Source organism: Micropterus salmoides, unplaced genomic scaffold (assembly GCF_014851395.1).
Source record: "Micropterus salmoides isolate LMB-PRFRI ecotype aquatic unplaced genomic scaffold, ASM1485139v1 Ms_hic_scaffold_18, whole genome shotgun sequence".
NCBI classification, from domain to species: Eukaryota; Metazoa; Chordata; class Actinopteri; order Centrarchiformes; family Centrarchidae; genus Micropterus; species Micropterus salmoides.
This window is the reverse complement of record NW_024040928.1, coordinates 5,582,653-5,595,443: the sequence shown is the minus strand read 5'-3', so window position 1 is coordinate 5,595,443 and position 12,791 is coordinate 5,582,653. Positions and strand designations below refer to the sequence as shown.

The 12,791-nt window shown below is 40.2% G+C and overlaps 1 protein-coding gene across 1 annotated transcript in view; it reads right to left on the bottom strand.

The window, feature by feature from the left end:
• The window catches only part of LOC119909320, a 46,625-nt gene that overhangs the window by 2,707 nt on the left and 31,127 nt on the right, over nt 1-12,791 (bottom strand). Inside the window, 16 exon segments of the mRNA XM_038727505.1 lie at nt 49-1,428; nt 1,551-1,709; nt 2,542-2,720; nt 2,795-2,947; nt 3,037-3,246; nt 3,704-3,919; nt 4,002-4,141; nt 4,235-4,293; nt 4,386-4,492; nt 6,847-7,008; nt 7,523-7,684; nt 8,278-8,439; nt 9,033-9,194; nt 9,788-9,949; nt 10,543-10,704; nt 11,979-12,140. Coding sequence (XP_038583433.1) covers nt 49-1,428; nt 1,551-1,709; nt 2,542-2,720; nt 2,795-2,947; nt 3,037-3,246; nt 3,704-3,919; nt 4,002-4,141; nt 4,235-4,293; nt 4,386-4,492; nt 6,847-7,008; nt 7,523-7,684; nt 8,278-8,439; nt 9,033-9,194; nt 9,788-9,949; nt 10,543-10,704; nt 11,979-12,140 — 3,737 coding nt within the window.

Here is a 12,791-nt window from a genome sequence, read left to right as displayed (position 1 = left end):
ATTGCCTTCAAAGTACAACCTTGTATGCAAATGGATGGATGAAATTACCTGTAGTGAATTGAAGAATGCAAAGGCAATGTGAATTCCTTTATTTGTTGACGATACCATGGTTCCCACTCCCAAAGACCAGGTCAGTCCAAATAAAGGAGTCAAAATCACCAGACACCTTGTAATGACCACCAGCGTGTGCTTTTCTTCTGTATGGGCTGCATCCCCCACACCTCTTCTCAGCATTTTGAACAAGACCACAATTACAATAAAAATATTAATGAAAACTATGGTCAAGGCAGGTATTACCAAGCCCAGCAGGGCTTTTGTCTCAGTCCAGTTGAGCCAACAAGCATCCGATCTTTTGATGTATCCTTTTCCTGGTGCTGTAACAGCGATCGTAATAACGGCTATAATTAGAGGACACCCGTAGCCTAAACTGAAGCCAATGGCCAACATGGTTGACTTAGACATGTGGGAGAAGACCATGACTGTCCGATAAAGGAGCAGAAGGCCTGACGCAAGCATCCAAAAGAACAGAGCAAGGTAGAAAAAGTGCGTAAAAAATGTTGCTGTGCTGCATGGCCCAACTGGGTTTTCAAGGGTGTTCTTGGCAATAGAGGCATCAATGATGAAACAGATGTCAGCGATCAACAGAGACAGGGCAGTGTTAACGATGGAAACATGGCGCATGAAAGCAGTGCTATTTCTCGTAATGGTTTTCCAAACATATCCTTCAATTATGAGACATATAACTAGGCTTGCCAGAGATATCCCTACTCCAATGTAAGTGATTATATCCAAGGCATCTTTCAGTTCTGGAGGGACGTCCGTTGCCATCAGAATTGAGAAGGAGGTGGAATGGTTGCAACTGCAGGTTACGATGTTGTTTATGTCAGAAACAAACTTACACCCTTTATCATCCCAAGCACCCAGATTATCATAGAGCGTGAAGTTCCAGAAGACGCACTGAGGGTTTAGTGACAGGGATTTGTTTAGCTTGCCATAGCTCAGAGTGACTTTCGGAATTGTTGCATTAATTTGGACTAGCACCACAGCAGCATTGATGGTATTATTGATGACAGTTTCATTGCTGGTGGTGTTGAAGAGGCTGGTGTCAAAGCTGGAGTTCCGTGCTGGCATAACATTACTGAGGTTGGTGAAGGTGATGGTGGTGATAAAGACGTTGTTAATGTTGGTGTTTGGGATATCTATGACAATGCTGGAGCTCAGATCTGCCCTGAAGGAGTTGTTAAACGCGGTTCTGTTGAGCCGGATCTGTTCAGTCTTAATGGCAAACTCCCCGACCAACCCATCAGACAGAGCCTCCAGTGAACCCAGTAATACTGAGCTTGCATTGCTGGTTTTATTTGAATTAAGAACTACCCAGGACTCTGCTGTATCATTACCAATGATGAAATCAACAGTGTTAAGTATATCCTGCAAATGAAGAGACATTTGATTGTGAGAGTACAGCCTCATGAGAGAGTCAGAAAGTACATTTGTTGACACAACACATACATCCTTTACTAGGAGGCTACGGTAGAGAAGATTTAACCTACCTGCATGACAGATTCATTGACAACAGTGGAAACATTTGCTATGTTGTTTAAGATGTCAACAATAGCTGATATGGTTGCAGATGACTCCGCAACATTTTTGTCCTGGACAGTTTTATATAGATTTCCCACAAATTCAGGCACTTCCTTCTCAGTCAAATCCTGAAAGAATGAAGCACGCACACAAAACACAAACCGTTTTGACACTACATTTTATGCATTTGAGATTGCAAACTATTCATGGCAAATGCAGAGATTTCTACGGGGTCACCAGAAACACTTGCCCAGTCCTTCAATGTTGGGTATATCCAGAGTCCAATACCATATTTACTTTAATGTTGATTACATGTATCAAACCCATTGACGTAACAGCTGTAGCTACTAAATCTGACATTCTTTCACAAGCTTCTTCATGCAAATACTGAAGGTTCTGATTCAAATCTCTGAAGATGATACACTGAAACTATTCATATGATATGAATAAAAGTTTAACTGGGAGATCACTTTGTTTCACTGTTGGAATTTTTGGAACTACAAAAACACTAGTCCACTTGTGATAGTAGCTGTGTTACAGAGAGGAGTTTTTTCCCTCACACATGATATGTGGCTGTGTATAGACAACAGACAAAAATATTGGCTTCTCATGAAATTACTAAATTAATTACCATTAATCAGTGACAGCTGACATGACATGTCACCTGTGACATTTGTCACTCTAACAATGAGAAGCTGCAACAGTACCTGGATATTTAATAAACTGCTTTTTGCTAACAGGAAAAAGAGAGGAGATATAACGGATTTGGTGGCATCAGAGCTCAGCTGATCTGTATATTTAGTTCGAACTCAATTGTTCACACTCACACACTTAAATTTCACAATTTTGGTGACATAGCATTACTGATTTGGTGTGAATAAGTAATATTTGTCTGTATGGTATACTGTATGTTTCAAAAATTTTCTGATGGGGTTGATTTGTTATACCCAGATCACCTACCTTTGAAAAAATTAATAATTCCTTGATATTTGTTATGATGCAGGTGTCCTCCCAAAGTTTCCACTTTCCTGTTTCCTGACAGACTGCAGACTTGCGCCCCTCTTGACCTTTATCACATCCTATGCTTGATATGTCATGTGCTCGTCCAGTCCCATACACAGTATCATTACATGTCACATCTTGAGAGTGAAATAGTCAGTGTTAAAGAAATAAAAAGTAAAAAGGAACAATACATTTCAAGTGTTGCTCTTACCTTCTCTGAAAATGGTCATTGCTGTTGTCATTTCATAACCCTGTGGATTGTCTACCTTACATGTGAAATGTATTTCTGTTGGCTTTGATCCGGTGCAGCTTTCTAGCTTGTAATCATGGATGATGCAGTGATTTTCTTCTGTATCACTAGGATCTGCGAACAGCATTATTTAGATAAACTATTAATGGCTGTGTCCAACTTCTCAACAGATAGAGGAGTTTTCAATGTCAGTTCATACTTACTAAATTGTAAAACAGTTGTGTTTTGAAACCACTTCACTTTATAGGAGGACTGCACGCAACACTGAAGTTTTTGTATCTTTCCCTCTTCGCATTTAACATTAACTTTACTCTGTAGCCTCAGAATGGGAGCTTGTTTGATTTCATTTCCTGTTAAAACTCCTTCTTGAAGGAATTCCATTACTTTGCTCCTCAGAGTACATTTGTAACGTCCTGTGAATAAGATAAATAAGTGTTAATGATTGCATTGGTATACTGTAAAATGAAGAAAAATGGATAATTGTAAATATATCAGTATTTCCCTATAGCTGTGACTCAACATTCTGATACTGATACATTGACAATATTTGTACATGACTGTTGGTGCTTTCAGTACATTTAATGTAAGTTGCAGTAGCAACAATGGTCTCCTATTTGTAATATGGATATAATGATGAAAAAGGCAGAATGAGTCATGTCTCTGTCACCTTCAAAAGTCAATTCAGAGAATTGTCACTTTAAACAGGAAAAGACAAAGTTCACGTTTTTTCACAATATTCTGGAAATTAACTCATTTCACAGTATCATGGAATGTAGAACCCAGCTTTATGCTTTACACTTGAGTAACTACTGTATTATCCAAATTGTTTAATGATTTCTTGGTTCCTGATTTCAACTAGCTGTGACTTACCAATATCTGGAAGGATGGTGTTTTTAATTGTAAGCATAGACGTCATGTTAGAAAGAGTTATTTTAATCCTTTCATTGTCGTTAATTTCCAATTCTTTAAATTTCCACTCAAAACCCAAAATTTGTCCCACATTAATGTTTTCAGGAGGGGGGCCACACGTCAGCGTCATGGGGCTGCCAGTATAAGTGAGTTTTGGAAAGGTGATTGGAGTTGAACCTTTGAAGAAAGTTAGAGATCGGTTAAGAATTCAATGAAGTTAAAACAAAAAGTAATAAACTTCTAGCTTTTTTGAACTTACTGTTGTAAAATGCAGTAACTGAGCCAATGACAGGGGCAATAGGCCGCATTGCTTCTACGAGATTTGAATTTGCTTTAGCCACTTCATTCGGATTAACTTGTGATGTCTGAACAACAAAGTCTATAATTATGCTTCCTTCTCTGTAAGAAAAAACAAAAGCCTGAGATGTGAAGTAAAATGTGTAGGTATTTAGGTAGGTACTCTAAATGTTTTTAATGCCAGAATTATCATACCTCAATCCCGTCACAACAACATCGATAAACCCTGTTATTCCTTTATACTGCTCCATTAACTGTGGGAGAGACATGGTTAAGGATGTTAGCATAAGAATACGAAGAACTTAAAATACAAGTTTGAATTGTATGGTCTTAACAGTGTACTTACGACTGAATTAATCCTTGATTTAAGCTCCTTGTATGTAGAACTTTCTGTATTATTTAATTCTGCTGTGTATTCCTTGTTTAATTTGATTGACATTTCCACTTTGAATCCTGTTTATTTAAAAAAGATGAAAAACATGAGCAAAGCTATACATTATCAAGTGATACACATTAATTACCCAGACTGTGGCAACCAGCCACAGTTTCATAATGAACTGAAAATATTTCTACACTTCTCATAATAAGATAAATAGGGAGCCGCCCCGGGGTCAGCTGATTAAAAAAAAGGCATGGGTAAATTTGTACTCTCATTTGCAAATCTCATACTTAGGCACTGAATATTATTTCCCCAGCGCCTTCGCCAAATGAAAAGGGGGGGGGGGGGAAACTATGCTCAGAGTTCCATACCATATTTTGCTGTCATTAAGGTTGCACTAGCATCTCTGTCCTCTCTGTGTGCTTGACCGAAGACAGGGCTCAGCTACTACACACACACACCAGACAGCAGAGCAGAAATCGGTCGCGGTGGAGACATTGAACCAGGTGAAGTGAAGGTAACGTTATAAAAAATAGAAAAGCGATCAAACATTTGCTTTGTCCACACTACACTTGTTACAGTGTTCATACAGACATTACAAAATGAAATTCAAAGACTTTCAGGTGCTTTTTTAAGCACTATTTTTTTCCTTTTGAAGGCCTAAATGTAAGGTTTTATTAAAGAACAGTGCAGAGTGAGGGTAACAGATGACGTAACACCTACTGAAATGCCTCCACAACTGCCAGAATCAACCAGATGAGATTTGCAAAGAGCCACCCTTGGTCTATCTGAATTTAATTCCAACAAGTAACATGTTCACTTTCTCAGGTTTTTAGCCCTTATGCATGGCAGCTTCAGTCAGGATTTTTGTGTTTTTATTGCTCTTTAGGCATGAAAAACAAAACTTGAAATAGCTAAAAACTCGGGTGGACAACATGTGTTTGAGTTTTCAACTGAAGAAATATGTATTTAACAAACTAATGAATTCAGTTATATATTGTGTGAAAACTACATTTTCATGCTGTTAAACTAATGTGCACATATTTTATATAACATATTCTAATACTGTTCAATGCTAAAACCTCGCTCCTGACTCCTGGGCCTCTATCCTCTCTCCTTCTACTCCTTGATCCTTACTCTTGACTCCTCAGCCCCTCCCTACCTCCCCGCGTTGAACAGTATATTTGTCCAATTAACATTTTCTACAAAAATATATAATAATATTGTCTATGGCAATGAAAATTGGCAAAGCACCCAGAGCTCAAAGCCACAAGACATTGTACACAGATGTACTTTGTTTGCATTTTCTGTTTCGGTAGCTTGGACCAGTGGTTTCCAGGGCCAAACCTTATCGGAGGGGTCCTCAAATCTGTTTGCTACCAAATCAAGACGAAGCCCTTCCTCTGAAAAACCAGTACATTCTTGATCTTGGGTATCTGAGGTATAATATGGCAATATTAATTCCTACAAATATCTTTGTGTATTTCATTCATCAGATCGTTGGGAAATAGATGCATAAAGAAATCTATTGGTTCTGTTCCCTCAACATTCACTTTCCACACTAAAAAAGCAGGTAAGTCTTCCTCAAACTGGTTGTTCAGCATCCTTAGCTCCACTATCACTACTCAATTAATCAATTGATACACCTTTCAAAAAGTTACTGCAGATTAAGTATTTTTAATAATAACAAAGTTGCAGTAATAGTGAATTGTGGTAGCCAGCGATGCATGATATCCAAAATTAATTAAATTTAAAAATTTAATTTTGACAGAATGTGAATTGAGCATAATTAGCTCATACCTTTGTATTTGTGAAGAAGCCAAAACGTTTATCAAGCTTGCATGATAAAAGGGAATTCTTTGAGGCTGCACTTGTAAATTAAGCTATTTAAAAGAAGTAAGCATACTTATTTTTTTCATAAATAAGTGAAGAGTAACTGAGTTTCCATTGCTTCTTCCTTGACTCAATGCAGCAATCCTTTGTGGTAAAAATAACATCAAGTTTGAGTTTGAAAATGTATAATAAGTTATAATTTGGATAAAGGAATAAAGGAAAGGGTGCGGTGGATTTATAACGCAAAACAAAGTGTTATTGTGAAATAGCATGTGTCACAATAATTGTTTTATTTCGATGAACAAAATTTAAATTGTGATCCAAATAAAATAAATTGCACAGCCCTAGTGGTGTGTGTCTGATTAAAGGTAAGTACAATTAGCATCATGTTTGAGTTTGAAATTGTATACAAATATTAGCCACCAAATGGCACAATGCCAACAGTGGTGTTCATCTGATAAAAGGTGAATGTAATCCATAATGTAAGATATCAGTTGGATGGATCATAGGGCGATCCATAGGGCCTCCTTACCCCATTTTGTCAATGAAACAATACCTGTAACAGTTGTAGAAGTAGGTGGTGTTGTAACTGCACCTGTAGTAGTAGTAGTTGCACTGGCTGTTGAAAGGGTACTCGGAGCATTTGTGCTGGCACTGGTCTCAGTGGGAACAGTGTTAGTAGCCTTGGTACTGGTAGTTGTTGTGAAGGCTGTGGTTGGAGCTGGGGATGGGGAAACATCTGATGTTGTGGAGCCAACTGTTAAATGTTACTATAGTTAATAGATCTTTATAAAATAAGTGAACATGCTGTCCTCACAAATTATGTAGATGCATTTCTTCTCTTTTCCTGCCCCAAATTACATTTATGATTTTGAACTTCCCAGACATCATGCTCAGGGACTGCCAGAAGAAATCAATGGACTCTGAAGTTATACATTGGGTAAAGTTATAATTAAGGCTTTTTAATTAATGTTTCACTTTCTAGTGCCTGAAAGTCACAATTCTTTCTGTCCTCGTCTATGCCTATACCGAAGAGCAACTTAAATTCCGTTGCTTCGTCCTTCACCCAATGCAACAATCCTCTGTAGTACAATTAGCATCATGTTTGAGTTTGAAATTGTATAGAAATATTAGCCACCAAATGGCACAATGCCAACAGTGGTGTTCATCTGATAAAAGGTGAATGTAATCCATAATGTAAGATATCATTTGGATGGATCATAAGGCAATCCAAAGTGCCTCCTTACCCCATTTTGTCAATGAAACAATACCTGTAACAGTTGTATTAGTAGGTGGTGTTGTAACTGCAGGTGTAGTAGTAGTTGCACTGGCTGTTGAAAGGGTACTCGTAGCATTTGTGCTGGCACTGGTCTCGGTGGGAACAGGGGTAGTAGCCTCGGTACTGGTAGTCGTTGTCAAGGCTGTGGTTGGAGCTAGGGATGGGGAAACATCTGATGTATTAGAGCCAATTGTGGTATTTTGGCTGGTTAAACTAGTAGCTGAAAATGTAACAGTTTAAATGTTACTATAATTAATAAATCTTTATAAAATAAGTGAACATGCTGTCCTCACAAATTATGTAGATACATCTCTTCTCTTTTCCTGCCACAGATTACGTTTAGGATATGGAACTTCACAAACATCATGCTCAGGGACTGCCAGAAGAAATCAATGGACTCTAAAGTTATACATTGGGTAAAGTTATAATTAAGGCTTTTTAATTAATGTTTCACTTTCTAGTGCCTGAAAGTCACAATTCTTTCTGTCCTCGTCTATGCCTATACCGAAGAGCAACTTAAATTCCGTTGCTTCGTCCTTCACCCAATGCAACAATCCTCTGTAGTACAATTAGCATCATGTTTGAGTTTGAAATTGTATAGAAATATTAGCCACCAAATGGCACAATGCCAACAGTGGTGTTCATCTGATAAAAGGTGAATGTAATCCATAATGTAAGATATCATTTGGATGGATCATAGGGCAATCCAAAGTGCCTCCTTACCCCATTTTGTCAATGAAACAATACCTGTAACAGTTGTATTAGTAGGTGGTGTTGTAACTGCAGGTGTAGTAGTAGTTGCACTGGCTGTTGAAAGGGTACTCGTAGCATTTGTGCTGGCACTGGTCTCGGTGGGAACAGGGGTAGTAGCCTCGGTACTGGTAGTCGTTGTCAAGGCTGTGGTTGGAGCTAGGGATGGGGAAACATCTGATGTATTAGAGCCAATTGTGGTATTTTGGCTGGTTACACTAGTAGCTGAAAATGTAACAGTTTAAATGTTACTATAATTAATAAATCTTTATAAAATAAGTGAACATGCTGTCCTCACAAATTATGTAGATACATCTCTTCTCTTTTCCTGCCCCAGATTACGTTTAGGATATGGAACTTCACAAACATCATGCTCAGGGACTGCCAGAAGAAATCAATGGACTCTAAAGTTATACATTGGGTAAAGTTATAATTAAGGCTTTTTAATTAATGTTTCACTTTCTAGTGCCTGAAAGTCACAATTCTTTCTGTCCTCGTCTATGCCTATACCGAAGAGCAACTTAAATTCCGTTGCTTCGTCCTTCACCCAATGCAACAATCCTCTGTAGTACAATTAGCATCATGTTTGAGTTTGAAATTGTATAGAAATATTAGCCACCAAATGGCACAATGCCAACAGTGGTGTTCATCTGATAAAAGGTGAATGTAATCCATAATGTAAGATATCATTTGGATGGATCATAAGGCAATCCAAAGTGCCTCCTTACCCCATTTTGTCAATGAAACAATACCTGTAACAGTTGTATTAGTAGGTGGTGTTGTAACTGCAGGTGTAGTAGTAGTTGCACTGGCTGTTGAAAGGGTACTCGTAGCATTTGTGCTGGCACTGGTCTCGGTGGGAACAGGGGTAGTAGCCTCGGTACTGGTAGTCGTTGTCAAGGCTGTGGTTGGAGCTAGGGATGGGGAAACATCTGATGTATTAGAGCCAATTGTGGCATTTTGGCTGGTTAAACTAGTAGCTGAAAATGTAACAGTTTAAATGTTACTATAATTAATAAATCTTTATAAAATAAGTGAACATGCTGTCCTCACAAATTATGTAGATACATCTCTTCTCTTTTCCTGCCCCAGATTACGTTTAGGATTTTGAACTTCACAAACATCATGCTCAGGGACTGCCAGAAGAAATAAATGGACTCTGAAGTTATACATTGGGTAAAGTTATAATTAAGGCTTTTTAATTAATGTTTCACTTTCTAGTGCCTGAAAGTCACAATTCTTTCTGTCCTCGTCTATGCCTATACCGAAGAGCAACTTAAATTCCGTTGCTTCGTCCTTCACCCAATGCAACAATCCTCTGTAGTACAATTAGCATCATGTTTGAGTTTGAAATTGTATAGAAATATTAGCCACCAAATGGCACAATGCCAACAGTGGTGTTCATCTGATAAAAGGTGAATGTAATCCATAATGTAAGATATCATTTGGATGGATCATAGGGCAATCCAAAGTGCCTCCTTACCCCATTTTGTCAATGAAACAATACCTGTAACAGTTGTATTAGTAGGTGGTGTTGTAACTGCAGGTGTAGTAGTAGTTGCACTGGCTGTTGAAAGGGTACTCGTAGCATTTGTGCTGGCACTGGTCTCGGTGGGAACAGGGGTAGTAGCCTCGGTACTGGTAGTCGTTGTCAAGGCTGTGGTTGGAGCTAGGGATGGGGAAACATCTGATGTATTAGAGCCAATTGTGGTATTTTGGCTGGTTACACTAGTAGCTGAAAATGTAACAGTTTAAATGTTACTATAATTAATAAATCTTTATAAAATAAGTGAACATGCTGTCCTCACAAATTATGTAGATACATCTCTGCTCTTTTCCTGCCACAGATTACGTTTAGGATATGGAACTTCACAAACATCATGCTCAGGGACTGCCAGAAGAAATCAATGGACTCTAAAGTTATACATTGGGTAAAGTTATAATTAAGGCTTTTTAATTAATGTTTCACTTTCTAGTGCCTGAAAGTCACAATTCTTTCTGTCCTCGTCTATGCCTATACCGAAGAGCAACTTAAATTCCGTTGCTTCGTCCTTCACCCAATGCAACAATCCTCTGTAGTACAATTAGCATCATGTTTGAGTTTGAAATTGTATAGAAATATTAGCCACCAAATGGCACAATGCCAACAGTGGTGTTCATCTGATAAAAGGTGAATGTAATCCATAATGTAAGATATCATTTGGATGGATCATAGGGCAATCCAAAGTGCCTCCTTACCCCATTTTGTCAATGAAACAATACCTGTAACAGTTGTATTAGTAGGTGGTGTTGTAACTGCAGGTGTAGTAGTAGTTGCACTGGCTGTTGAAAGGGTACTCGTAGCATTTGTGCTGGCACTGGTCTCGGTGGGAACAGGGGTAGTAGCCTCGGTACTGGTAGTTATTGTGAAGGCTGTGGTTGGAGCTACGGAAGGGGAAACATCTGATGTATTAGAGCCAATTGTGGTATTTTGGCTGGTTACACTAGTAGCTGAAAATGTAACAGTTTAAATGTTACTATAATTAATAAATCTTTATAAAATAAGTGAACATGCTGTCCTCACAAATTATGTAGATGCATCTCTTCTCTTTTCCTGCCCCAAATTACTTTAATGATTTTGAACTTCACTGTTGCGGTGGCAGCCCGGCTGACGGTGAGTGCCCTGTGCTCTTTTGTTTCTTTTTCCTTCGTCTCGCACTTCTGTTTTCTGCCCCGTGTCTCCTCCCCTCTCCCTCTGTGTCCTCTCTCCCTCTCCGCCCCGGAGCCCGGCTGACGATCCGCACCTGTGTCTCGTCAACCTCCACCTCCGCCCGCCACACCTGCCAGCCATCAGCCTCGTCTTCAACAGTATTTCTACCCCGGTTCTCCACTCCATCTCCGCTTGATCGTCGTCACTCCAGTCATGGTGCCACTTCTGCGTTCTAAGCCCTCTGATACCTCGTTCTCTGACCTGTTGTCTCCCGAAACTAACCCTGTCTTTTCTCTCTCCCCGCCAGGTCCACTCACCTCCGCCATCCACTCAGTCAGCTGGGCTTGCCTACCTGCCTTCTCCCCTCGCCTCCGCGGCGTTCCCCCGGCTTCCCTCCACGCTCCTCGCCCCTCTTGCCTCGGCCTCCTGCCCCCTCTCGGTCGCCTCACTTGAGCCTTGCCAGCCCCGCCAGCTCCTCGGCCCTCCGCACCCACCGGCGTCCAACTTAACCCTTTTCACCTCCCGTCTCTCCTCTCCCTTTTTTCCCCTCAATAAACCTCTTTTGCAAACTGACAAGCATTGCGTTTGGGTCCGTTCTGTCCGAAACCACAACACTTCACAAACATCATGCTCAGGGACTGCCAGAAGAAATCAATGGACTCTGAAGCTATACACTGGGTAAAGTTATAATTAAAGCTTTTTAATTAATGTTTCACTTTCTAGTGCCTGAAATTCACAATTCTTTCTGTCCTCGTCTATGCCTATACCGAAGAGCAACTTAAATTCCGTTGCTTCATCCTTGACCCAATGCAACAATCCTCTGTAGTACAATTAGCATCATGTTTGAGTTTGAAATTGTATAGAAATATTAGCCACCAAATGGCACAATGCCAACAGTGGTGTTCATCTGATAAAAGGTGAATGTAATCCATAATGTAAGATATCATTTGGATGGATCATAGGGCAATCCAAAGTGCCTCCTTACCCCATTTTGTCAATGAAACAATACCTGTAACAGTTGTATTAGTAGGTGGTGTTGTAACTGCAGGTGTAGTAGTAGTTGCACTGGCTGTTGAAAGGGTACTCGTAGCATTTGTGCTGGCACTGGTCTCGGTGGGAACAGGGGTAGTAGCCTCGGTACTGGTAGTTATTGTGAAGGCTGTGGTTGGAGCTACGGAAGGGGAAACATCTGATGTATTAGAGCCAATTGTGGTATTTTGGCTGGTTACACTAGTAGCTGAAAATGTAACAGTTTAAATGTTACTATAATTAATAAATCTTTATAAAATAAGTGAACATGCTGTCCTCACAAATTATGTAGATGCATCTCTTCTCTTTTCCTGCCCCAAATTACGTTAATGATTTTGAACTTCACTGTTGCGGTGGCAGCCCGGCTGACGGTGAGTGCCCTGTGCTCTTTTGTTTCTTTTTCCTTTGTCTCGCATTTCTGTTTTCTGCCCCGTGTCTCCTCCCCTCTCCCTCTGTGTCCTCTCTCCCTCTCCGCCCCGGAGCCCGGCTGACGATCCGCACCTGTGTCTCGTCAACCTCCACCTCCGCCGGCCACACCTGCCAGCCATCAGCCTCATCTTCAACAGTATTTCTACCCTGGTTCTCCACTCCATCTCCGCTTGATCGTCGTCACTCCAGTCATGGTGCCACTTCTGCGTTCTAAGCCCTCTGATACCTCGTTCTCTGACCTGTTGTCTCCCGAAACTAACCCTGTCTTTTCTCTCTCCCCGCCAGGTCCACTCACCTCCGCCATCCACTCAGTCAGCTGGGCTTGCCTACCTGCCTTCACCCCTCGCCTCGCCTCCGCGGCGTT